Source organism: Geotrypetes seraphini, chromosome 15 (genome assembly GCF_902459505.1).
Source record: "Geotrypetes seraphini chromosome 15, aGeoSer1.1, whole genome shotgun sequence".
In the NCBI taxonomy this organism is placed as follows: domain Eukaryota; kingdom Metazoa; phylum Chordata; class Amphibia; order Gymnophiona; family Dermophiidae; genus Geotrypetes; species Geotrypetes seraphini.
In genome coordinates this window covers 1772258-1798663 of record NC_047098.1, presented here as the reverse complement: position 1 = coordinate 1798663, position 26406 = coordinate 1772258, and the positions used below count along the sequence as shown (strand labels likewise).

Below are 26406 nucleotides of genomic sequence, written 5' to 3'. Positions count from 1 at the left end.
TTAAAATATATAAACAGAATTTTATTTACAATTCAAAACGGTTTCAATGAGCTGGAGCTCCTCACCATCCCCTGTCCACAGTAAGGATTGCTTCCTTGAGTTTACAGCTGTGCCTGTTCACAAAGAAGCTATCCCATATGTTCAGACCTACCAAGAACAGTAAATTCAAAGAAGATACAAAAACATCTTAGCATTTAAGAATAAATAATAGAAAGAAAGAAGCATTAGTACAACTTGAAAAGCCTCCTCCTCCCCCCATGTCAGGAAATTAACACCAAAGCACATGATCTCCTTGTTTGCATCAGATTGAACAGGTGTCTACTGCACATATGAGACCATTCTTAGCGATTCATGCAAGTCATAGCTGAACACATTATGCTGAGAACGAACACTTGTTCTCAGTAATGGTGGTCCTTGCGGTCTCTATCCGAGCCCTCTCGATTATGGCTGGAACTCTGACTTTTTGATGAAAAGAAAGATTGCCCTTGCCTACTGGAATGGTGACTGGATTTTTCATACTTTTCCAGCTTTCGGCTCCTCTCCTCTTCCCTGTAGCCACTGCTGGCAATTTGTCGATCTTCATCTATCCATCTGTTTAAATGTCCCTTGTCAGCTTTCTGATGCTCTTTGCATCTGTCATTCCTCGGATAGTCTTTGGGCTCCTTCCGCCTGTCTTCCCTCTCACTTTCGTTCATGGATCCTCTGTAAGAGTTTCTCATGTCTTTTCTGTCCAAGGACTGTTTGCTTCCATTATAGTGTTCTCTTGCCTTCTGGGAGTGACTTGTACTCGCATATTTATCATAACTGCCATCATCCTTCTCTTCCTTGACCTTGATCTGTTGTAGCACACCATGAAGGTACTCATCCTCAGGACCCAACTTCTCTTGCTTCACCTTCAGCTTCTTTTTTTCTTTTTTCTTTTTCTTCTCCTTTTTATCTAAAAAATAAATTTAACATATTAACCAAAATCCCAAGAAGATCTCAAATTTCTTATGAACACAACTGCAGGATGCACCCAACTCCTATTGGGCTTCCAATTGTACATTTTCATTTATTAATAAAATAGGTGTTTATCCACTCCCTTTATGTATTTTTTCTACACTAACAATTCCTAAGTAACACAAAGATATTACCAGAAAATCACCAACCCTTAATTAGCTGGAAAATAAACACCTAAAGTTAAAATTTATGAACACCCAAAAACAGAAGCCTGCTACCACTACTACTATTATTTATTTCTAAAGAACTGCCAGATGTACGGAGCGCTGTACAGTCTTGAAGGACACAGTCCCTGCTTGAAAGAGCTTACAATCTAAACCAGACATGGGCAACTCCGGTCCTCGAGGGCTGGAATCCAATCAGGTTTTCAGCATTTCCCCAATGAATATGCATTGAAAGCAGTGCATGCAAATAGATCTCATGCATATTCATTGGGGAAATCCTGAAAACCAGATTGGATTCCGGGCCCTTGAGGACAGGAGTTGCCCATGTCTGATCTAAACAGTCAAAACAAACAGGATGTCATTGATACAGTTAAGGGGAACGGTTAATCAGCTGGCTGGGTTGGTGGGCAGTGGGGAGAAGGGTTATGGATTGAAGGCTATATCAAAAAGGAGAGGGGTTTCAGTCTGCTTTTAAACAAGGGAAGGGAAGGGGTTTGGTGGACAAACTCAGGTAATTTATTCCAGGCATAGGGGGCAGCTACATAAACATAGAAATAGACGGCAGATAAGGGCCACGGCCCATCTAGTCTGCCCACCCCAATGACCCTCCCCTACCTTTCTCTGTGAATAGATCCCACGTGTCTATCCCATTTGGCCTTAAAATCAGGCACGCTGCTGGCCTCAATAACCTGAAGTGGAAGACTATTCCAGCGATCAACCACCCTTTCAGTGAAAAAGAATTTCCTGGTGTCCCCGTGCTGTTTCCCGCCCCTGATTTTCCACGGATGCCCCCTTGAAAAAGAAGATATCTTCTTCCACCTCGATGCGGCCCGTGAGATACTTGAATGTCTCGATCATGTTACCCCTCTCTCTGTGTTCCTCGAGTGAGTACAGCTGCAACTTATTCAGCCGTTTCTCGTAAGGGAGATCCTTGAGTCCCGAGACCATCCGGGTGGCCATTCTCTGAACCAACTCCAGTCTCAGCACATCCTTACGGTAATGCGGCCTCCAGAATTGCACACAGTATTCCAGGTGGGGCCTCACCATGGATCTATACAATGGCATAATGACTTCAGGCTTACGGCTGACGAAACTCCTGTGTATGCAACCTATGATTTGCCTTGGATGAAGCTTGCTCCACTTGATTGGCAGTCTTCATGTTCTCACTGACGATCACCCCTAAGTCTCGTTCTGCTTCAGTTCTTGTTAGGATCTCGCCATTAAGGGTGTAAGTCTTGCATGAATTTTGGCTGCCCAGGTGCATGACTTTGCATTTTTTGGCATTGAAGCTGAGTTTCCAGGACCTAGACCAGCGCTCCAGTAGGAGTAGATCGTGCATCATGTTGTCGGACACTGAATTTATGTCTGTTGTGCTTTTGCCCACTACGTTGCTTAGTTTGGCATCATCGGCGAATAATGTTATTTTACCTCGCAGCCCTTCTGCCAAGTCTCTTATAAAGATGTTGAATAGGATTGGGCCCAGGACCGAGCCCTGCGGCACTCCACTGATTACCTCAAAGTCCCTCCTTGAGGGCCGCAATCCAGTTGGGTTTTCAGGATTTCTCCAATAAATATGCATTGAAAGCAGTGCATGCACATAGATCCCATGCATATTCATTGGGGAAATCCTGAAAACCCAACTGGATTGCGGCCCTCAAGGAGGGACTTTGAGATCCCTGAGCTAGATGAAAGAAACAAAACCAGGACTTGGTAATGGAGGAGAAGGGTACAGCTAAGAGCAGCTGATCTGAGGAATGGAGTTCTCTGGGAGGTGTAAAAGAAGAGAGAAGAGAGGAGAAATATTGAGGGGCAGCAGAATGAACACACTTGTGGGTCAGCAATAGGAGCTTGAATTGTATGCGATGGCAGATAGGGAGCCAGTGAAATGATTTAAGGAGAGGGGTAACTTGAGTGTAGCGAGGTTGGTAGAAGATGAGTTGTGCAACAGAGTTTTACACCAATTGCAAGGGGAAGAGGTGGCACTGAAGGAGACCACTTAGAAGTAGATTGCAGTAATCAAAGCATGAGGATACGAGAGTGTGGACAAGGATCCGGGTAGTATGCTTAGAGAGGAAGGGGCGAATTTTGGTGATGTTATAGAGATAGAAGCGACAGGCCTACACATTCATGCTTCAATCCTAGCAACCACTTATGTGAGGCCATTTCACTCCCAGGTACCTGCTTTTCCACCCTCATAGCTGGAGCACTGGACTGTGAATACAAAACCAGAGTTCAAATTTTGTTCTCCCTCCGCTGCTGTCTGTGACCTGGGGCATCCCTGTCATTGGGAGCAGATTTTGTTGCAGTTGAATTCACTAATGATGCTGTAAGCCAGTGTTCTTCAACCATCGGTCTATGGACCGGTGCCGGTCTACAGGGCCAGCAAGTGCATTGGGCCTGAGACAGTGTTCTTCAACCACCAGTCCGCAGTGCGATCAATGAGGCATTATCTTCTGGCCAGCTCCCTCTTCCTCACTGCCACAGTGCACAAAATCACGGGCAGCAGCTCCTACTCATGTCCTGAACCGGAAGCCTTCTCTCTGACGTCGCAATGTCAGAGGGAAGGCTTCCAGATGAGGCGTGGGACATGTGAGGAGCCACTGCCCGTGGCTTTGTGTCAGTGAGGAAGAGGAAGCCGGCCTGAAGATAACACCGGTGGCGGAATAAAACAGCCAGGCAGGAGCAAGCCAGAAGGTAAAGCACAGCATGGAGGGAGAGAGACAACAAAGGTAGGGGGAATGATTTTATTTTTTAATTTAGTTATATAAGTGTTATATTGAAAGTTTAATGGATATTTTATTGTACACTTGTTTAAGATTTAAAATGAATAAAGAATTTAAAACTATAAACTATTTTTGAATTTAGTGATTCAATTGTGTCAATTTTGAGAATTTTCATTTGCTGTCTTTATTTTGCACTATTCAGGAATAAATGCATTTGTTTCTTTTTCTCTGGGGTTGTACTGCATGCAAAGTCTTGCATCTTAGGGTTTCGTTTGTATATATTAGTACTTTTAGTTTGTGATCCCGTGTTTGCATAGGGGTTATCTGTGTTCTAGTAGGAATGAATGTTGAGACGTTCTAGTAGGAATGAATGTTGTGCTCTGTGTAGTTTAATTTTGTGGTTAACCATTATGTTATATTATATTGTGTATATATATATATATATATATATATATATATATATGAAAAATAGTGTTAAATTAGTACTATTATGGGGTCGGAGATGGGTGGGGTCTGGCCCACGATTTAGCCCTGTGTTCTTCAACTGCCGCTCCACAAAACAATTCTTTTATTTCCGCCGGTCCATAGGTGTAAAAGGTTGAATAACAGTGCTGTAAGCTACCTTAAATATTATTTGGAAAGGGGGGATGAAAATGCACTCCCCCCCAAACAAACCCTATTTCTTAAACAGGCATTGCCAAAAACATTAACTGGATAAATCAAGCACTATTGGACAATGCAGAACTGGCAAAAACCCTTTTCCATTCCTGTAACATTTGCTGAGACTGTAAGCTAGAGGGACCAGATCAAGGGTAGTGCCTGTAGCTTTCCTTCACCTGGGTCTAGGAGGTACTTCCTCCCCCCCACCCCAATTGGGTGTTCATTCTCTCTATTTGTTTTTTCATACTGTAGTTCTAACATGTATTCGTACTGCTTGCATTTTCCTCTCTGAAAGGTCAGCTTCTACATATGGGCCTTTTCCTCCAATCACTGAAGTCTTTCATCGGTGCCCCCCACCTCCAAATCTAACCATTACATTACCTTTATTGACTTCTATTCTGCCTTAATCTTACAGTTCTAGGCATATTACAATAAAATATATCTGGCCATTTCCTGCGCTATCCTCACAGTCTGGTCGTCCCATGCTCATTTGTTTGGATTTTTAGCCACGGTCGTTCTTTCAGGTTGTCCCACAAGTGCAGCTGTAGCACAGCTATTTAAGGTTCCAGCTGCCAGTCTGTGTCCATTCACTGTGGCAGTTTGCTTGGCTATCATCTGGATTAAAAGAGCATACAATCTATTATATTTTTTGTATGCCTCAAATTTTATTATAGATTTGATGCAGATCACAAAGTAGTTATCCTCCATCCAGTAGCCAGCCTCTCCACTTTATGAAGCCCCTTCCATACCTCACAATCTAAGAATCTGATGGGACCACAACATTAAATATTAACTGTATCAATTTCAAAACAGATTCATATAGCCAAAGTTACTTTTAAAACAATCCAAAAATACATAGCAAGATTGTGGAAATAGGAAGCTGAACTATACAACTACCTTTCTTATGCTTCTTTCTTGGGATCTCCTGTTCCTCTTCCTCTGAGGATTCTCCTGAGGATGGAGGGGGAGTTTTAGCACCACAGCCTTTCTCATGCAAGGTCCTTGTTATTTCATCAAGATTGGCAGATTCCTTTGGGGGACGATAGTTGGCAACATGATCTACACGAATTGTTCTTCCCTTAATCTGCATAAAACAGACGGCAAATCACACTTAGGTCTAGGATTTTAGCAAATAGATTCCTAGCCTGTGAATTGGGATTATCGGTGGATCCCAGAAGATTTGCAAAGGCTAAAGGCAACAAGGTCTTCTGTGTTACAAATTCCAACATTCTGGTCCAACACTCTTAATGGCAGATAAAGGCCAAATAGCCCATCTGCAGTATCCACTATCTCCTCCTCTCCCTAAGAGATCCCACACAGGATGCTATGGAACTTTGTAAGACTAAGTGCTTAGAAAACAAGCCCCATAGTTTATAACAATAATGTTCTATGACCTCACAATGTGGGTGTAAAGACACTTAGCCTATAGGGAGAGGAGGAGACAGTGGATGCTGCGGATGAACAAGTTTTCGCTCAGTACCTATTCAGGACATCTGCAAGATATTGTATTCTAATTGTTTGATATTTACTGTACACTTGTTGTGAATTATAAAATGAATAAAGAATTTAAAAAAAAAAAAAAGATGGTTTTCTATTCACACAATTGCAAAGCACTACTGTCTGAACCAGAGTTCAGCTCAGGGCATTCATTTTGGTCAAACTGTCCTCAGGAACTATTTTGCTCTGTAAATTATATCCTCCACTCATTTTGGCTAGCTAGGGACTCACCATCAAGTGTGCCTGCATTTCCCCTGCTTGCCTCTGGAGAAAGCAAAGTTGCTTACCTGTAACGTAGGTTCTCTGTAGACAGCAGGGGGAATGCAGCCACACTTTCCCTCCCTCCTTTCACTCTTTATCAATGTAGACAGTTCTTTGGCTAGGAACAAAACTGATTTCACAGAGGAGGAGCTGACAGGCAGGAGTTCCTGCACATGCTTATTAAGCAAAAACTTACTTTAGCTAGGGGAGAGCACCGACACATAGGATCATAGGAGTTAACCCTATCCTCATGTGAGAAAGTCATCTATTATAATAAAACGCTAAGCGCGCATGCGCACTCTTACCGCCATGTTCCCTGATCCGTAGGTCTGTGGCAGGTAAGAGTACGCATGTGCGCGTTGTTGTTCTATTCTAACGACCAGCGGAAGGTAACAAGCCGCGACTCCCCAGCGCCAACCCTACCCAGCACACCCGAAACCCCGTTGACCCTCTCATCCGACCCTCCCACCGCAAGACGAACACAAACCTCCCGGCTCCAGCAGCGTCCGAGGCACAGTAAACACGCTGCTTCGCATCCTTCTACTGGCCTGATTTCCTCTGCCGCGTCCCTGATGACATCATCAGAGATACGGCAGAGGAAATTAGGGCAGTAGAAGACTGCGAAGTAGCGTGTTTACTGTGCCTCGGACGCTGCTGGAGCTGGGAGGTTTGTTGGCCGTCTAGTGGTGGGAGAGTCGGCGCCAGGGGGGGTTAAATGGAAACATGCTGCTCAGGGGGATGGGAGGCAGGCAGGCATGGTGAGGGGGGGGTTAAATGGAAACATGCTGCTCAGGGGTTGGGAGGCAGGCAGACTGGCATCGGGGGTGGGGGTGGGACAAAGTCTGGAAGATAATGATGGGGACATAGAAAAGGGGCACTGGGGGCACTAAGGACATTGAAAGGGGCACTGAGGGCACTAAGGACATAGGATGCACTGAGGGCACTAAGCAGGACAGAGGTACTGGGGGCACTAAGGACACAGTACGCAGGCACTGGGGCACTAAGGACACAGTATGCAGGCACTGGGGGCACTAAGGACATGGGAAGAAGGCACTGGGGGCATTATGGACAAAGAAAGGAGGTACTGGGTAAGGACGTAGGAAGGGGCACTAAGGACATAGAAAGGAGGCACTGAGGGCACTAAGGACATAGGGAGAGACACAGACAGAAAAAATGACAGACAGACAGCGTGCAAGGAGTGAGAGACAAAGAAAAAACCCCAGACTGACAGACATCTACTCTAGCACCCGTTAATGTAATGGGCTTAAACACTAGTGATTAATAAAACATCAAAAGTATTAGGAGTAATTCTAGATGCTAATATCACCATGGGTGAGCAGATTACCTCACTGTTCAAAAGATTTTTCTTTAGATTGAGGCAGTTGAGGATGATAAGTTCAGTCCTGAGCCCAACTAGTTTTCAGATAGTTACTAAAGCAGTTATATTTCCATATCTAGATCATTGCAATATCACAAAGAAAGGACTTCAGAGGTTGCAGCTACTTCAGAACACAGCGGCTAGACTGATTTTCTGTATAGCCCAATTTGAGAGGGCCAGTCCGCTGCAGCCAGTGAAGTATAGAATTTAAAATTGCGTGTATGATTCACAGAGAAAGCTCGACTGGGCTAACTTCAGCCATCCAAGTTTCACACGCTTTCTGTAACTCAAGAAGGACTCAACGCTATAAATTACCTCTTCCCTCTCCCCGTTAATCTTATTTAAGCCGCAACGATTCCCAGTTGACATTTGCAGGGTATAAGAAACAATATGGTCTGGTCTTTGGCCTTTATCTGCCATCAAGTTTCTCTGTTTTCTACTGCTACTGACTGTGAATCTTACTTGTCTCTTTTGTACCAACACTAAATATTTTCTTCAATTATGAGAATAACCCCCTCTTTTCAAAACTGCGATAGCAGTTGCTAGCACGGGGAGCCACAATGAATGGCCCGCGCTGCTCCTGACGCTCATAGGAACTCAATGAGCTTTGGGAGCAGCGCAAGCCATTCAGCGCGGCTCCCCCCCTCCCCTAGAAACTGCTATTGCAATTTCGTAAAAAGAGACCTTAATGATTGGAAGAAGCATCTGGAAGTTCAAACTTCTGAACATAGATCAGTTGGCTTCCTGACTCTTTTCAATAAGCTATTTATCAGTTATGCCATTAATATTGTGCACTTTGTCAAACTAGCACATGGTTCCATTTCAGCATCTCCTCCTTTCAATCAGACCAGGTAAGGAGAAATTAGGTTCTTACCTGCTAATTTACTTTCTTTTAGCTTCTCCAGACCAGTAGAGGTTAACTTTACGATTGGGTATATATCTAATCATGACCAGCAGGTGGAGACTGAAAACAAAACTTTGGGACAGTATATCCTAGCCCCTCCTCTCTATTTCCCTCAGTCTGCCGAATAGCCAAGCAGAACCAAGAACTGGAAAACAACAGAGAGAAAAAACAATACTCCGAAAGGAGTAACAAATAACATACCCAAAAATGCTGTTGGAAAATGCAGAGGAGAAATTCCCGAAGGAAGAAGGTCCCCACAGCTCGCCAGCTAAGCCAGCCGAGCCACAGCCGCTGTTCTTCAATTCTCCCCGGCCCTAGAAAAATACTAGAACCCGCAGCAAAAACCAAAAAACTGCCCGCGCAACAGCCCCAACAACAACAACAACAGACAGGGTGGGGACCTCTACTGGTCTGGAGAAGCTAAAAGAAAGTAAATTAGCAGGTAAGAACCTAATTTCTCCTTCTTTAGCACTCTCCAGACCAGTAGAGGTTAACTTTACGATTGGGACGTACCAAAGCAGTCCCTCTCACGGGCGGGACCCCCGAAGGGCCGATACCAGAACACGCTCACCGAACACCGCGTCCCGACGCGCCTGAACATCTACCCGATAATGCCGAACAAATGAATGCAAGGAGGACCAAACCGCAGCCTTACAAATATCCACCGGAGGCACGAGCGACGACTCAGCCCAAGAAGCCGCCTGACCCCTAGTGGAATGAGCCTTGAGAAACTCCGGAACCGGCTTCTGACTCAGAAGATAAGCGGAAGCAATCATCTCCTTGATCCAACGCGCAATAGTAGCCTTAGAAGCGCCAGCCCCCCGACGAGGACCCGCCAGAAGCACAAAGAGATGATCGGAGCTCCGAAAATCCCGGGTCCGCTGCACATAAGCATGGAGGACCCGACCGACATCCAACTTGCGCAGCTGTCGTTGCTCAGAAGAACCCTCCCGACTACCCAAGACCGGGAGGACCACGGATTGATTGACATGAAAAGGAGAAACTACCTTCGGCAGAAAGGAAGGAACAGGCCGCAAAACAACCCGCTCCTTCGAAAACTCCAGGAAGGGAGCCCTACAAGAGAAAGCCTGTAGCTCAGACACCCGTCTAGCGGAAGTAATGGCCACCAAAAAGACCGACTTCAGCGTAAGGTCCTTCAACGAACAGCCATCCAACGGCTCGAAAGGAGGGCGCACTAGAACAGAGAGAACCAGATTGAGATCCCAAGAGGGAATCGAGGGCCTTATGGGAGGCCTGATCAACTTGGCCGCCCTAAGAAAGCGAATCACATCAGGAATGGCTGACAAACGCTGACCTGTCACCAGCCCCCGAAAAGCCGACAGGGCCGCCAGATGAACCCGAAGAGAAGACCAGGCCAGGCCCCTATCCAGGCCATCCTGCAAAAACTCTAGAATGTTAGGCAGAGAAGCGCGAAAGGAGACCACTCCCCGCGCTCGGCACCATTCCTCAAAAAGACGCCAAACCCGTACATAAGCCCGAGAGGTAGAAAGCCTCCGGGACCCCAAAAGTGTAGAGATCACCTTGTCGGAATATCCCTTCTTACTCAGGCGGCCCCTTTCAAGAGCCAAGCCGTAAGACAAAAGGGAGACGGGTCGAACATGGGAATGGGACCCTGCGTCAGAAGATCGCACTCGAGAGGCAGAGGAAGAGGATCCGCCACCAGATGCCTCACCAGATCCGCATACCACGGACGACGAGGCCAATCCGGAGCCACCAAGACCACCAGCCCCGGATGGCGAACAATGCGAAGCAGTACTCTGCCTACTAATGGCCAAGGAGGGAACACATACAACAGCCCCTCCGTTGGCCACGGTTGGACCAGAGCATCCAGACCCTCGGCCAGACCGTCCCTGCGACGACTGAAGAAGCGGGGTACTTTGGCGTTGCCACTTGTAGCCATCAGATCCATCAGGGGCTGCCCCCAAGCACGCACTAGCAACTGAAACGCCTCGGCGCCGAGACACCACTCTCCCGGATCCAAGAAGTGACGACTGAGGAAGTCCGCCTGAACGTTTTCTACCCCGGCAATGTGAGAGGCCGAGAGGTCCAGAAGATGCGACTCCGCCCAAACCATGAGCCGAGCCGCCTCCTGCGCCACCAGAGTGCTCTTGGTGCCCCCCTGACGATTGACATAAGCCACCGCCGTGGCATTGTCCGACAGGACTCTGACCGACTTGCCCAACAAAAGGGAGTGGAAAGCCAACAGCGCTAGCCGGACCGCCCTGGTCTCCAACACGTTGATCGACCAGGAGGCCTCCTCCGTGGACCAGGTTCCCTGAGCTGAGTGACCCAGCCACTGGGCCCCCCCAACCCAGGAGACTCGCATCCGTAAGGAGCACCGTCCACTGCGGAAGATCCAGACCCACCCCCTGAACTAGGTGAGGGGTCCGGAGCCACCAACGCAGACTGCAGCGCGCCAAGCCTCGCAGGGGAACCGGAACATCCATCCCGTGCCTCTGGGGAGACCACCTCCGGAGCAGAGCATACTGGAGAGGACGCATGTGGGCCCGCGCCCACCTCACCACGTCCAGGGACGCCGCCATCGACCCCAGGACCTGGAGGAAATCTCGCGCCCGAGGACACCGGGACGCCAAAAGCAGGCGAATCTGAGACTGCAATTTGCTCACCCGGGCCTCTGGGAGGAAGACCTTCCCCAAGGAGGTGTCGAACAGCACCCCGAGGTACTCCAGACGCTGAGCCGGAACCAACCGACTCTTGGAAAGGTTGACCACCCAGCCCAGCGACCGGAGAAACTCCACCACCCGAGCCGTAACCCGGGAGCTTTCCTGCAACGACTTGGCCCGAATTAACCAGTCGTCCAGGTAGGGGTGTACCAGGATGCCCTCCGACCGCAAGGCTGCCGCGACGACCACCATCACCTTGGTGAACGTCCGGGGAGCCGTGGCCAGCCCAAAGGGAAGCGCACAGAACTGATAGTGCCGACCCAAGATCGCAAAGCGCAGGAAACGCTGATGAGAGGTCCGAATAGGAACATGCAAGTAGGCCTCCGTCAGATCGAGAGAAGTGAGAAACTCCCCCGGCTGCACCGCCAGAATGACCGACCGCAGCGTTTCCATACGGAAAGAGGGAACCTTGAGAGCCCTGTTGACCCCTTTCAAATCGAGGATGGGCCGAAAAGTCCCCTCCTTCTTGGGCACCACAAAGTAAATGGAGTACCTGCCCGTGCCCCACTCCGGGGGGGGCACTGGAACTACTGCCCTGAGATCTAGCAAGCGCTGAAGGGTCTGGCGAAACGCCAGCGTCTTCCCAGGAGTCTGACACGGAGAAGCGAGGAAAAAATCCGGCAGAGAGCGGGCGAACTCCAGGGCATAACCGTCCCGCACCACCTCCAGGACCCACTGATCGGACGTGATCTCGGCCCATTTGGGAAAAAAGTCGCGCAGCCGGGCCCCCACCGGAACCAAGGGGGGCGCCGGCAAGGCGTCATTGTGCAGGACGGAAAGCGGGGGAACCGGCGGAGGGATTCCCTGCCCCCCGACGGGCCCCCCGAAAGGGCTGCATGCGCTGGAAGAACCGACCCCGGGAAAACCCCGGAGACTGGAAAGAAGCAGCCCCACGCCCAGGGCGATACTTGCGAAATTCCCGCAAACGCCCCCGGGCCGCACCACCCCGAGACGCCGGGCGGACACAGTCCTCCGGCAAACGGGGAACTTTCGAGTCCGACAGAGTCTGAATCAACTTATCCAAGTCCTCTCCAAATAAAAACGACCCCCGAAAGGGAAATTTAGTAAGCTTAGCTTTGGACACAGCATCCGCCGCCCAAGCGCGCAGCCACAACACACGCCTTGCGACCACGCCAAAAGCCATGGACTTAGCCGAGATCCGCACCAAGTCATACAGAGCATCCGAGAGGAATGAGGCAGCCATCTCAATCTTCGCTACCTCCTGATCCACCAGAGACCAGTCGTCAGACTCTCGATCCAAGACCCGCTCCGCCCACCGAAACACGGCGCGAGCGACCAGTCCCCCACAAATAGCCGCCTGGACCCCAAAGGCAGAGACTTGAAAATTTTGCTTAAGGATGGTCTCCAATTTGCGCTCCTCAGAGTCCCGCAAGGCAGAACCGCCCTCAACAGGCACGGTATGCCGCTTGGAAATAGCCGAGACCACCGCATCCACGACTGGCGAAGCTAACGTAGCCCGATCCCCTTCAGGAATGGGATACAGGCGAGCCATGCTGCGCGCCAGCCGAAACGGCGTCTCCGGCGTTTTCCACTGCTCAAGAATAATATCCCGAATATCCTGATGCATAGGAAAAGAGCGGGAAACGGAACGGATCCCTCGTAACAGAGGGTCCCCCACACGCGGAGTCTCCGGCGGCGCGTCCTCAAAACGCAAAGCCGAAGAAACCTGTTGAATAAGGTCAGGCAGCTCATCTCTCTGAAAAAGGCGCACCACGGACGCCTCGTCACTGGAGAACGGGAAACCCGACAACCCGCCGCCAGCTTCCGTCCCCTCCAGAGGGTCCTGGAATTCCTCAGAAGGGTCCAGGTCCTCCTCCAGACCGACACGTTCCTCCGACCACAAATCCTCGTCCCACGACACCCGCGGACGCTTGGACAAGAGAGGCGGCGGAGGGGACGTCACGTCAGACGAGAGAGGCAAAGCCGCAGGGAGCGCGGAGGAAACCCCACCCCCCGAGACCCCCTGGGCGCAACCGGGACCCCCAGCCGCCTGAAAATAGGCTTTGCATAATGAAAAGAAAAAATCAGGGGAAAAACCCCCCGAGGGTCCCAAGGGACTCCCTGCCACAGCAGGGGACCCAGCAGAAACCTGCCCCTGCTTAGCCAAAACAGGGGGAAGGTCACCTGAGGTGGAAGACAAAATGGAGGGGCCAGACAGAGAAGATGGCGTCTTTCCCGCCAAAACAGCTCCCTCCATAGCCTGCAGCGGCTGAGAGACCTGAATAGTCTCAGCCGCTAAAACAGGCAAGCCGGCATCAGCTGTCAAAATATCAGCTGAGAGGGAATCCTCTAAAACCCGACCGTCGGCGGCTCGGGGAATCCCTCCGTGGGCGGACGGAGAAGACCAGGCTTCTCCACCGTTCCCTGCCGACTCGCGAGGCACCATCGGCGGGGAGCTCTGGGCGCCTGCAGCCGCTGCCGACGGAGCTCCTCCACCGCACCGGCCTGAACACCGCTTGCACAGGCCGGCCGCGAGTGCCTCGCGTCTGGAGCACAATGAGCACTTTTTCCCTTTAGAAGTGCTCATTGCTCCATACGCGACCTAGCTGTAAAAAAGTGCCGGTTAGTTGAAAAAATACAGTAAAATACAGTTTTCTTAAAGGGATACAACCCTCCAGACCAGCACTACCTCAGGATTTTTTTTTTTTTTTTTTTACAGAACAGACTCCACAGGCTCTCGAAGCAATATGCCTTGCTTGATTAGGGGGCAAGGCTTACTGCTGAGGCTCCTCTAAAAAAATATGGGGAGGTGGAGGAAGTGGGGGGAGGGACCCCGCTCGTGACCCGCCGGGTTTGACACCCCCGAGGTCGGACGAACCCCCAAACAGAGTCCGTCCAAGCTCCGTCCGGCTAAAAACAGGGACAATAAACCTCTAAACAAATTCCAACAGCCCTACCAAGGGAGATGGGTACAGATCACTCAACACCTGCTGGAGACTGAAAGAAGACTGAGGGAAATAGAGAGGAGGGGCTAGGATATACTGTCCCAAAGTTTTGTTTTCAGTCTCCACCTGCTGGTCATGATTAGATATATACCCAATCGTAAAGTTAACCTCTACTGGTCTGGAGAGTGCTAAAGAAATGCAAGCTTACAGATTCTTCTACAGTTAAAACACACTCTAAATGCATTCCAAGCAGTCCTAGGCATAACTAAGAACATTATTTTTATAGCTACCAACCTTGATCCCATTGAAATTGTCCACAGCCAGAACGGTGCTTCTCTGATCTTCATAACAAAGAAAGCAGAATCCCTTTGACTTTCCGGACTTCTTATCTCGCACTAGATTAATATTCACAATTTCCCCATACCTAAAACCAAAAGATTCAAATTAGAAACATAACTGTGTATGAAATTACCACTCATCTTTTCTAATTTTAAGGTTTGATACTTGTGAAACAGTTCTAGAATGCAAACATTTCACTTCCATCCACTAAAAGGTTCTCTTATTGTGGCCTTAGTCCAGGGATGCAGGACTTCAGGCCTCACAAACAGGCTAAGTTTCCAGGATCTGCCTAATGAATATCAATGCATACCTATTACTTCAATTGTATGCAAATCTCTCTCATGTTTATTCATTAGGGAGATCCTGAAAATCTTGCCGGTTAGGGCAACTCTAGGTCTCAACTCTTGCATCCCCTACCCTTCCAAATCAGCATTTCCAAGTGATTCTTCAATTCACAGACAAACATGTAAGAACATAAGTAGTAGATAGAAATAGAGAGATGCCCCACTGCAAAAAAAACAAAAACGCACAAGTCGCCAAAAAATGAGCAGCGAGTTCACAATAAAAGAAATATACAGTCCAAGAAATAAATGGAAATTTATTACGTTCCAAACTTCAAAGAACCAACATGTCCTAATGGCCTGCTTCAGGGGTACATCATAAATAATAGTTAAATATAATAAATATTAAAAGCACATCACATCTATCCTGGATAGATAGTTAAATATTCACATCCATCTAATCTCAAACTGCCAACTCCAACTTGCTAACTCACAGTGAAAACAATGTTCATCTTCACAAAGACACTTCGCCAAAAGCAGACCAACATGGCAGGTGTCAAAAATAAAAATAATTAAATCTTGTACATTCATATTATATATACCTTATACACACAAATGTAGATGCAAACCACAAAAGTGCATGTAAGGGACCTCTATTCCAAAGTTATTCCATACGAGTAAAACAAAAAAATCATTCAAAAATAATTACAACCAACTACAAAACAAATAGTTAAAATACATGTTGTTTTCCCAATTGAATTATTTCCTTGAAGATTAGAAATCACAATCAGATTTTTTAACTGCAAATTTAGGGCCTGTTTTACAAAGCCGTGCAGTACCGGCCCCGAAACCCATAGAGATTTAAAGGGCTTTGGGGCTGTTGCCATGCGGCAGCCGCTAATGCGGCTTTGTAAAACAGGCTGTTAATGTTTTACTTACTGTGAAAACACACAAATAATGTCTCCTTCTGTCAGTTCATATGGTAAGCCTCCTAAAAGACAGTAACAAGAACCTAAATGTATCAAATCCTGGTTCATTAAACATCACTGAAAGATATTTTATAATTCAGTAGCTAAAAATGTAAATAGTTTAATGCTGATGCTCATTTGTGTTCATTTATATATATATATATATTTTTATTATTTCACAATACCTTAGAGCAAACATTACTGGCTAGGTTTGAAAAGAGATGTTCACAATTGCCAGACTGAGCTTGACATAGTGAAGTCTATTCCAGGAAAATGGTGCAACATAAAAGGAATGAAGTTTGCAGTGGAGGAAAAGGGTACAGATAAGAGAGACTTCCCCAATGAATGGGGAGGAACACCGGGAGAGAGAAGAGATACTGAGGAACTGCAGAGAGAATGCACTTGTAAGTCAATAAGAGGAGTTTGCTAAGGAGCCAATAAAAAGACTTGGGAAGAGGGTTGAATGTAGCAATATTGGTGAAATACAAGTTGTGCAGCAGAATTTTTAATAGAAAATAGGTGGTTTTGTGGAAAACCATGAGATGCAAGTTGCAGTAATCTACAAGTGACATGATAACAGTGTGGATAAGGGTTTTGTTAGAAGGAAGGGCTGGATTCTGGTGATATTAAGGAGAAAAATACTTTAGTACTCTGGTGGATTTGTACATTACTTTTCTTTTATTTCACTAATACCTTGCAGTTCTAGGCAGATTACAAAAGGAAAAGATGCTGGTCATTTCTAGAAGATTACAGGGAAGCTATTGGTTGGAGTCTGGTGATGGAGTGAGGATATTGGTTGTAGCAGGAGTTCGTCTTATCTGACTTACTACCCAAAGGAACCCTACAGAGAAAGGAGTCAAATATGACCCTGAGGTTACAAACTGTCAAGACAGGGAGGATGAGAGTATTATCTACAGAAAGAGAGAATGGGGGAACAGGAGAGGTGGGTTTAGGAGGAAAGATAAGCTTTGTCTTGGACATGTTCAGTTTTAGATGGCAACAAGACATCCAGGTTGCAGCATTGGACCTGTAAGGTGCCCCACTGCTCTGTTGCAATGTCTGGGTGGCCAGTCCATCACAGTGCTGGCCCTTCCCAAGTCCAAATGGTCTTGTTCTGAGTGTTTGGGACTTAGACAAATTTTTAGTTGAAAATGTGGTATAAAGATAGACGTAGTGGCAGTCTAGACGTCCAGATAAATGATTAAAAAAAAAAAAAAAAGTTCTAGACGCATTTTTCGAGAATGGACATTTTGCCCCTCTTGACTTTGGGCATCTAACGCCATACGGCTGAAATTTTTTTTTTTTTTTTAAATTATGCTCCTCCACATAGTTCCTTCAGGAACTGCTATGTGATTATGTTACGCATTGTGTTAACTTATAAATAAACGTTTAAAGAACATAGAGATGAAATCAAAATAAGGACTGCCAATATTTAAAGCAAAGCCAAGAGCAGCTGAGGCTTGAAACTGACCGAGAAAGATCCAGGCGCTGTCCTGATAAGCCGAATGCCAGGAAACCTTCTCCTTCACGCCCAACTCGGTTTCCCTTTTATTCAGCTCATTGATTAGCTTCACTTTTGTCAAAGGGCTGCATTAAAAACAAAACAACATCAGCCAAATTTGAACGCGTTCCTTGCGGTCTTTTGGACCGACCTCGTCAGGATACATTTAACGGACTTACTTCATTTTGCCTTCGACGCGCGAGCTGCGCCTAACCGGAAATCACGGCGGAAGCGGAAACGCCCCCGGCGTGTTGACGTTGAAGCGTAAGGGAGGCTGTGGCTTCGCAGCTCGTGCGTCAGCTCCGCCCCCTATCCCACGTTACGGGAGAACTGCCAAGGAGTAAAGGAAACAAGAAAGGGCATGGATCGATGATGCACTGTTAGTAGCAGGATGGGCATTTTACTCCATTGCTTCTTATCTATAAACAACGTTTGGGATGGGGGGGGGGTTTCAATAGAAAATACCTTGACTTGGAAAAAAAACCAAGAACTGCCATAGGTCCATCTAGCTCAGCATCTTCTTTCCAACAGTGGTCCAATCTAGGTTACAAGTACCTGGATAAACAAATACTTTCTTCTACCTGACCTTCAAATATTCTTTCCATTAATAATGGAGTGTGTGACACAGTGGTTAGACCTACAGCCTCAGCACCCTGGTTAAAATCCCACACTGCTTCTTGTGACCATTGGCCCAGGTACATTAGATGGAGTGTGAACTCACGGGGATAGATAGGGAAAAATGCTTCAGTACCTGAATGTAAACCACTTAGTCTATACGTGGTATAGAAATAATACCAGTAAAAAATATCTAGCATATCAATTTTATCCCTATTGCTAGTTCCAGAATCTCATTAACCCAACAGTCAAGATAGTAGGAGTAACTTGCCACAGTTTCAGAGATACCAAGTTACCCAGTTCCAGGCTGGATATTTTGTTGCCAGTCCTGGTTTGAACTTACATCCAAAAGCAGTGGATTTTGTAACGCCTGAATCTGCCCATTGAAATTAGTGCTGCAGGTCTCCTAATGCAGAAGGAAGGGGTGGTCAGAAAGGCAAGACTGTCCAACAATCTCCAGCTTGGAACTGGGTAACTTGGCATCTCTGCAGTTAATTGAATTGTTAATGCCATTTCTTATCCATGCTGACTTTCTTTTACCTCTCACTTATCCCAGCTGTTTCCTGTCATTCTCACCCCACCTCTGTTATAGAAAGCTCTCTAACAATTATATTACATACTGAGTCCTTATTCTACAAAAACATAATATTTATATACTGCTTATATTTGCAATAGGTCTGTAGTTGGAAGGTAAAGTGACACACAAAGGTATTTCTCCATAAGCCTTCCAATTCATCTCTTTAAAGACCTCCCAGTCACATTTCATATGCTTTTCCATCTAAAATTATCATCTCTCGCTCTCTTTCTGCTATCTGTCTTCCCAGATCTTTTATCATCTTGCACCATCTTCCGTCCATTCCCATCCTTAGTCTTACTCTTCTGTCTTAAAGGCATAAAATGTCACTTATCGTTCAAGATGACTGATATGAAAAGGTCTTTTGGACTTTGACCATATGCCTAGAGTAAGGTAAGAGTCTAGATGAGCATCCTACCCAGTGCTGGATACGTATTTTGCTGAGACATTGATATTCCAGTGGAGCAACCTGTGGTCAGGTTGGCTACTGATGTCAACAACTGCACAATGATTTGAAGCTGCAGAGGATTAAGAATGGTTTAGAGGATGAGTACACTGGTTTAGTCTGGGCAAGGGATAGCCTGTTAACTTATGCTTTATCTTACTGGGAGTTTAATGAAGAGAGGATGTTGCATTTGTAGGTTGTCTAAATCAGCCCACAAGAGCCTGAGGAAATGGCAATAGATAGCTATATTGGCCAGGACAGCAACTTCAAAGTTAAATGGAAGGAAGTTAATCCAATCAAATCTAATCAGTAGTATTGTATTCTGCTATATTTAAATTCAGATTCAAAGCGAATTACAGCAAGAAAACCCTACTTTAAGGTGATCACATATACTTAAAAGTTAATACACAATTACTTTAGAAACATCAAGGATAACAGTTAAAAAAGTAGGTCCTTAAAGCCTGCAAAAAAAAAAATAATGGAAGCCTAAGAAAAAGCTCATACTTAATTACTCTAAACGTAGAATTCCTATGAGCGTCGGAGCAGTTATTCAAAGTTCTTTAAGCTCCGCATATAGAATAAAATTGCTAAAGCAATGCTGAGGATGTGTGAAAACGCGAATGGATAGTAGACAAGCAAATCCGATTTCATCACCCACCATGATTGCTTTGTTGCTGCATAAAAAGGAAAAATGCTCCATCTATTTACAAAGAAAGTCCAATTGTAGACTCTCTTTGGGGCGCAGCGGTCTCCAACTATGCAGGGCCACCTTTTGGATTTGTGGCCACTTGGAGGGCCTAGTTTAGAAATCTTTGCTTTGGGCTAAGTCTTGATCCTAATATCTTCCGGCCTCAGCACCCTGGGCTCGCGCGTTAGAGAGTGACACGTGACAAATCTGTCCCCGCCTTCACCGCACAAGCCGCTCCCAGAGGCGCCCCCGGGACGCGTCACTTCCGGCGCCCGCAGCCCTCTAAACGCGTCACTTCCGGCGGCGGCGACGGACGGCCGCACTTCTGCGGCCCGAGAGTCTTGCGAGGAAGATGGCGTCGAGCGGTGGCAGCTGGGAAGTGGCGGTGCGGCCGCTGCTCTCCGCCTCCTACTCGGCCTTCGAGCTGAAGGAGCTGCCGCAGTTGCTGTCGTCGGTCATAGACAGGTGAGGCCTCGGCTCCGCTTTCTGCTGCATCACTGCAGGCCGCTTCGGGGCCTACCGCCCAGCTGTTTCTAAGCCCTCCAACTGCACCCAGAGGTTGTGAGATCAAATCCCACCCCGGCCAGGTCATCTGCAAGGCCCCATTCCATCCCCCTGGGGGAAACGTCAAAAGGACGCAAGCTAAGCCATGCTGAGTTAGGTCAAGGTTTATCAAGCTCGGCATCCAGTTTGACAGCGCCCAAATACCCAGTGCGGCACAAAAAAGAACGTGGGGGCTTTTTCCCAGTGCCAGCACTGCCACTTGGCTACCAGGAAGGAAACTCTTTAGGGGTGAGGAAGGTGGGGTGAAGATTTATTGCTATTTCTGTAGTAAGCTGCAATAATACGTGTTTCCCCCAAAATAAGACCTGTCCCGAAAACAAACCCTAGCATCGTTTTCAGGGTAGGTCTTAATATAAGCCCTAGTCCCTCCCCCCCCCCCCAATCCACTGACCCTCCATCCTTCCCTCCCCGCCAACCATGAGGGAGCGAGCCCTACTTTCATCCAAAGCAGTGTCAGGCCAGCAGCACTCTAAACAGGCTGACAGACAAGGCTCATCTTTTTTGAATCGTTAGCAACCTGTTGGATTTTACTGGCAATATTAGAGAATCCGGCCCTTAATCCTTTCCTCCAGCAAAAGATTACAAAGCTTACCTGGACAGAATTTCTGTGGAGTTCTGTTGGGTATTTGCTAAGGATCTTCTTAGCCTGCCACAGCTTTTTGACACTTCTTGCTCTTTAGAGAATACTCTGGTAGAGGCAACTATAGTGGTTCATGGTCAAGATTTGGACTGTTAAAATTTATTCTAAAGAAATGGGCTGATGGTTGGTTGGGGACTTACCTGTTTTAATAGCTAGAGAGGAGACTATATTTTTCCCAGGCAGACATTCTTCTGACAATACTTGCTTGCTATGTGATCTGATACATGTGGCTCAGTCTAATGAAACTCCAAAGTCTTCCTATTATTGGATACTGAAAAGAATTTAGATATTAGAGTGGTCATATTTGTTCAATATTTTAGGGTAGTTTTGAATGGATGATTTTTTTATTATGAAAGTTTGGATATTCTAAACCCATAGTGCAAGATTGAAGCTAATGGCTCTTTTTCTATACCCATTTCCCTCCAGAAGGGATCCCGACAGGCTACCCTCTGTCTTTCCTGTTATTTAACTTGGCCTTGGGACTGTTAATATTAGCCATTAAGAGTTATGGGTTACTCCAGGCTACAATTCATCAGGAGGTTGAATATGAGAGCTGCATATGCAGATGATGATATCCTGTTTTTTGCAATGCTCATCCCTCCCCCAATTGAATTTGAATACTCAGTTTAGTTTTTTTCAGGCTAATAAATATGCTCATGGTTTTGCTGCCCAATTTCGGTCCTCGAGATCTAATGGCAGGCCAGGTTTTCAGGATATCCACAATGAACATGCATGAGAGAGATTTGCCTGCATTGCTTTCTTGGTATGCAAATCTCTCTCATGCATGTTCATTGTGGATATCCTGAAAGCCTGGCCTGCCAGTAGATCTGGAGGACCGGAATTGGGCAGCCCTGAAATTTATTTCTAATCTCTTTTAAAGTGGAAATGAATGTTCTAATTTAGGAATAAAGCTAGCAACATCCGTAATTGACCAATGAGAAAATGAGTGCATTGAGAAATCTGATCTTCATTTGGAGTGTTACTTCTTTACCTTTGAATACTTTGTCAAGAGCCTTCATTGAACAGTGACCAAGTGCTATTCTGCGGAGTATTCTGGCATAATCCATTGTAGCAATATACATCTTTTTGCAAGTAAACAGGATTTCCAGAGAATGTGGATAGACACTTGCATACCCTCTAGGATGTCATCAATCTGGTTCAAAAGGCTTAGGCTAGGATTTCTCCCAGTTCTGCTGACACAGAGCACTCAGATGTCTTCACAAAGTAATCCAGAAGATTAAATCCAGGGCAATCCCAAATGCAGTGTTTATAAGTAGCAGTAGGGAGGGTACTTTTTGTCAGGCCCCACTTGTAGGGAGCCCCATCTTTTGAGTCCAATCATATGGAGGTGAAAATTGTAGTGAAGCTCCTGCAGCTGTGCACACTTTCCCAATACAGGATCAGTTAGTGAGGTATACAATCTTGCATTCTAGGTGATGAACAATTAAAACATTCACAAAATTACAGTAATAAATAAATACACATCTTACTACTATTAATAATTTCTATAGCACTATTATATAATAATAATGATAATAACTTTTATTTTTCTATACCGCCATAGTCAAACTGACTTCTAGGCGGTTCACATGGAAAGAAGGCTGGACAATCGGCGAATTGCAAAATGCAAGAAGAAGGATGTTACATAGTAAATTGGAGAAGCATGAATATATGAGAGAAGAAAGATGATACATAATACATTGGGGTAGAAAGGGGAAGGAATACCTAAGCGAGGACATCTGATTAAGCAAGGAATTTGTCAAATAGAGCGGTTTTAATTGATTTTCGGAATGTGTTGTAGGTCTGTCTTGCTTTATTTATGTGGTTTCCCAGCCAAGATTGCTGTCTTTTTGATTGGAACATGAAGGTTCTGTCTAGGAAGGATTTGTATTTGCAGCCTGTGATTTTTGGGTATGCAAAGATGTTTTTGTTTCTGGTTGTTCGTGTGGGGTTGTGTAGAGTGAAGTGAGTTTGCAGGTAGGAAGGTGCAAGGCCCCAGACTTGTTTATAGCAGATACAAGCGAATTTGAACAGTATTCGCGCCTCCACAGGCAGCCAGTGTAATTTCTTGTAATAGGGGCTAATGTGGTCTTTTTTTTTCTCAGTCCGAAGATCAAGCGAACTGCAGTGTTTTGCACTAATCTTAATTTTTGTACTGTTTTTTTTTTTTTGGGGGGGGGGATACCCAGGTAGGTGATGTTGCAGTAATCTAGTGTGGATAAGATCAGCGACTGCACCAGTAATCTGAAGGATGTAGTGTCAAAGTATTTTCTTATAGTCCTTAGCTTCCACAGCGTGTAGAAGCATTTCTTCACTAGTAGGTTTGTGTGGTCACTGGTCAGCCATGGTTAAGTGAGTATCTAGAGTGATGCCCAGTATTTTTATGGTTTTGGCGATTGGGTATTCATGGTCGTTTATTTTTATCGATGTTTTCATTATTTTGTTGTTGGGGCTTGCCAAAAAGACTTTTGTTTTCTCTGCGTTTAGTTTTAGTTTGAAGCTGGTGGTCCACTTTTCAATTTCTGTCATTGTGTGTGAGAGGTTATCTGTAGTTTCATTTGTGATATCATTTAAGGGGATTAGGATGGATATATCATCTGCGTATATATAGTGTATTAAGTTTAATTTTTGTAATAGGTGACTTAGGGATGCAAGGTAGATGTTGAATAATGTGGGAGAAAGAGGGGAGCCTTGGGGCACCCCTGACGGGTTTTTCCATGGGTTGGAGTAGTTTCCGTTGCTGGTTACTTGGTAGGATCTATTTGTTAGGAATTCTTGGAACCATTTCATTACCTTTCCTGAGATTCCTATTGCGTCAAGGCATAGTAGCATGATTTCGTGGTCTACTAGGTTGAATGCATACACAGCGCTGTACACATTACGAGGAGCAGCTGGAGAGTTCTCAGCCCAACAATTGAAATTAAGTGTCAAGAAGAAAAGTGTGGAATAGTTTCACGGCTCTACATCATTCTCTTCTTGGTTTGGCTGAGAACTTTTCAGTGGCCCCTTATATAAGCAGATACTTTCTCTGTCCCTAGTAGGCTCACAACTTTCTTTTATTTTTCTCCTGTACAGCGAGATGGACTAAAAGTGAGTATGGTATAGCATAGAGAATGACATGGGGGCGGTACCCACAGGATGGGGACAGAGCCCAAGGGGATGAGACAAACTTTGCCCCCCACCCACTGTGTCATTCTGTAAAGACTTGAGACTAGTATCATTATGTAAAAACTTAAAGCATCTTAGACAATTGGCAACTGAATTCAGTGATAAAAAAAACTGCAGAAGCTGCTTTTGGATTTCAATGAACAACTGTTAAATGACACAATTTGTGTCTTGTTTGCCATATGCAACATCCTTCCAACTTGTGCCCAGCTGCTCAAGCATCTTGCTATTACTTCAATAGATTCTTCTATCATTGCTGGCATCAAGAAATATTTCCAACATTTAATAGATGCTTATTTTCCTCTTCATCCACTACAAAGTGTAGGTTCTCTTCTACACCCATTTGAAAGAGAATCCAATTACCTTCCCAGATGGTGTAAAAACAGGTAGCTGAATCTTTGGTAAGGTTGTACCAAAACCAGATAGAAATGGAAGGCTCTATTTGGGATTTATAGGCAGTTGTGTAGAATATTGTCCCTTTTTATACTTTAATAAAAAGATTTCAATATAAAATCATAAATGTTCGAGGCTTGTGCAAATGAGGACAGAGTCTGCAGGGATGGGGACTGTGCTCAAGGAAACGGGCCAGGGACAGAGGTTGTGGGGAAGGGGAGAAACGGCTTAAATTGTAACTGTAGTAGTTTTGACAGTAATAGTTTGAAGTTTATGAACTACACCAAATGTCAGGCTGTGTGTTAAGCATCTTCCTGACACTGTTGAAATTCTTAAAATGTTTTACCATCTGAGGGTGGGCCAAGTGCTTATCCAAAATCTATTTACTCAGCAATTCATATAGCGATATCCATGAAGCCAACATGCACAGGGGAAATGGCATTATAGTGCGAAAGTCCTGCATGCTTTGTTCATCCAGTGAATTCTTCAAAACCAGATTCACCCTTTTAAGTCAGACCTGTCAGCTGTGTGACTGGTAACTTTGCTGTGAAAGAAGAAAGGTACTGTATTTGGGTTTTCCTCTAATAATCTAAGATAATGTTTACCTGTCGTTTGAGAGTATTGAGTCAGAATTTTTGTTTCCACAGCGAGTCAGAAATTCTGCACCATGATAAACAGTATGAGCCCTTCTACTCCTCTTTTGTTGCACTTTCTACGCATTACATCAGCACCGTGTGTGGACAAAGTAAGTGTCTTTTTATACTACTCATTTCTTGTACTCCTGCTGGAAATATGTTCCCTGTACAGAACATATGAGAACACACTATAACAAGCTCAAGAGTCCTAAAAGCTAAACTTTTACACCAAAGTGAGCCCCAGAAGTGTTTTGATTATTTAGAAATAATCCATTCCTTGTCAGCGGCAGATGAATCCAGACGTGCAAGTTGTAGCCACAGAGAGCACTAAGCTGCATGATAATACATATAGGATGTTAAGGCTTCCCAGTACTCTATCTCCAGCAGGCAGAGGGGATGGATAGAGTCAGCTCAGGATACTGGGCTTGATGGACCTTTGGTGTGTCTAGAGAATGACATGGGGACAAATTTTTCACCGTTTCCACAGGAACTCAATTTTTCCATCCCATTCCTGTGAGCTCTGTTTGCTTTGGCTTGTTTTCAGGGACAAAATGGGCTCTATTTTGATACCTTTACTGTCCCAGTCAGGGTTTTCTGTAGCAGGAGATGCTGCTTCATCTCTAGGTTGCTGGATCTGGAAGCCATAGAAGCCTATACCAGAGGAAGACTCAGACTACAGCAGATACTCGATATACTTCAGTGTCTAAGAGAGGCTCAGAAGACTGGAGGCCAGTACTAGACCTAAAGGTAGTGAATGTGGCCCTCAAGATACCATGTTTCCGAATGGAGATGGTGAGGTTGGTGATTGCATCAGTGGTGCCAAGGGAATTTATCACTTCCCTGGATTTGATGAAGATCTATCTGTGCATTCCCATTTTACTAGAGCACAGGAAGTTTTTACAATTCCATATGCTGGAGCAGCACTTCCAGTTTGCGGCCTTACCTTTTGGGCTGGCCACAGTGCCATGGACCTTCACCAAGGTAATGGTAGTAATTGCAGCATAGCCACACAGAGCGGGTATACAAGTCCATCTGTATCTCCATGATTGGCTAATAAGAGCCCAATCCGAAGTCAGACTACCATGTTTCTCCGAAAATAAGACAGTGTCTTTTTTTTTTTTCCCCCCAAATTCTTTATTCATTTTTCCATCTTACATCAAGAACACAATATTACATCATTTAAACCTTATAAACATCACTTGTATTTCTTCTAACATCATCTTAAAAACATAAATTTATACCCTCCCCATGCACCCTTCCCACAAATATTTTATTCAAAAATATCATATAAATATTATATTCTTAACTATTGATCATACCTTTAATATAACTTTATACCCTCCCCCTATGTATAAGAGTACTTTCAGTGGATAATGGTATCTAATCATTGCAATAATTTGT

The 26406-nt window shown here is 45.6% G+C and overlaps 2 protein-coding genes across 12 annotated transcripts in view; one reads left to right on the top strand and one right to left on the bottom strand.

Moving 5' to 3' along the window:
* On the bottom strand, positions 1-19805 carry RBMX2 (RNA binding motif protein X-linked 2). 2 transcript variants are annotated; one of them, XM_033921748.1, is made up of 7 exons: positions 19579-19804; positions 17466-17616; positions 17257-17372; positions 15757-15808; positions 14492-14621; positions 5444-5630; positions 1-937 (listed from the first exon to the last, which is right to left on the bottom strand). In XM_033921748.1, the coding sequence occupies exons 2-7, from the start codon at positions 17468-17470 to the stop codon at positions 399-401; spliced, it is 1029 nt and encodes a 342-aa protein (XP_033777639.1). In that variant the 5' UTR covers positions 17471-17616; positions 19579-19804; the 3' UTR covers positions 1-398. The 2 variants fall into 2 exon arrangements, with proteins under 2 accessions (XP_033777639.1, XP_033777640.1); XM_033921749.1 differs by lacking the exons at positions 17257-17372; positions 17466-17616 and having other exon boundaries at positions 19579-19805.
* An 83-nt stretch (positions 19806-19888) lies between these two features.
* The window catches only part of UBR4 (ubiquitin protein ligase E3 component n-recognin 4), a 283469-nt gene continuing 276951 nt past the window's right edge, over positions 19889-26406 (top strand). For 6 of the 10 annotated variants that reach the window (XM_033921741.1, XM_033921740.1, XM_033921739.1 and 3 more), the window contains exons 1-2: positions 19889-20073; positions 25018-25115. In XM_033921741.1, the coding sequence (XP_033777632.1) occupies positions 19961-20073; positions 25018-25115 (211 nt within the window). In that variant the 5' untranslated portion in view covers positions 19889-19960. The remainder of the gene's footprint in view (positions 20074-25017; positions 25116-26406) is intronic. The other 4 variants (XM_033921746.1, XM_033921745.1, XM_033921747.1 and 1 more) reach the window with 1 other exon arrangement.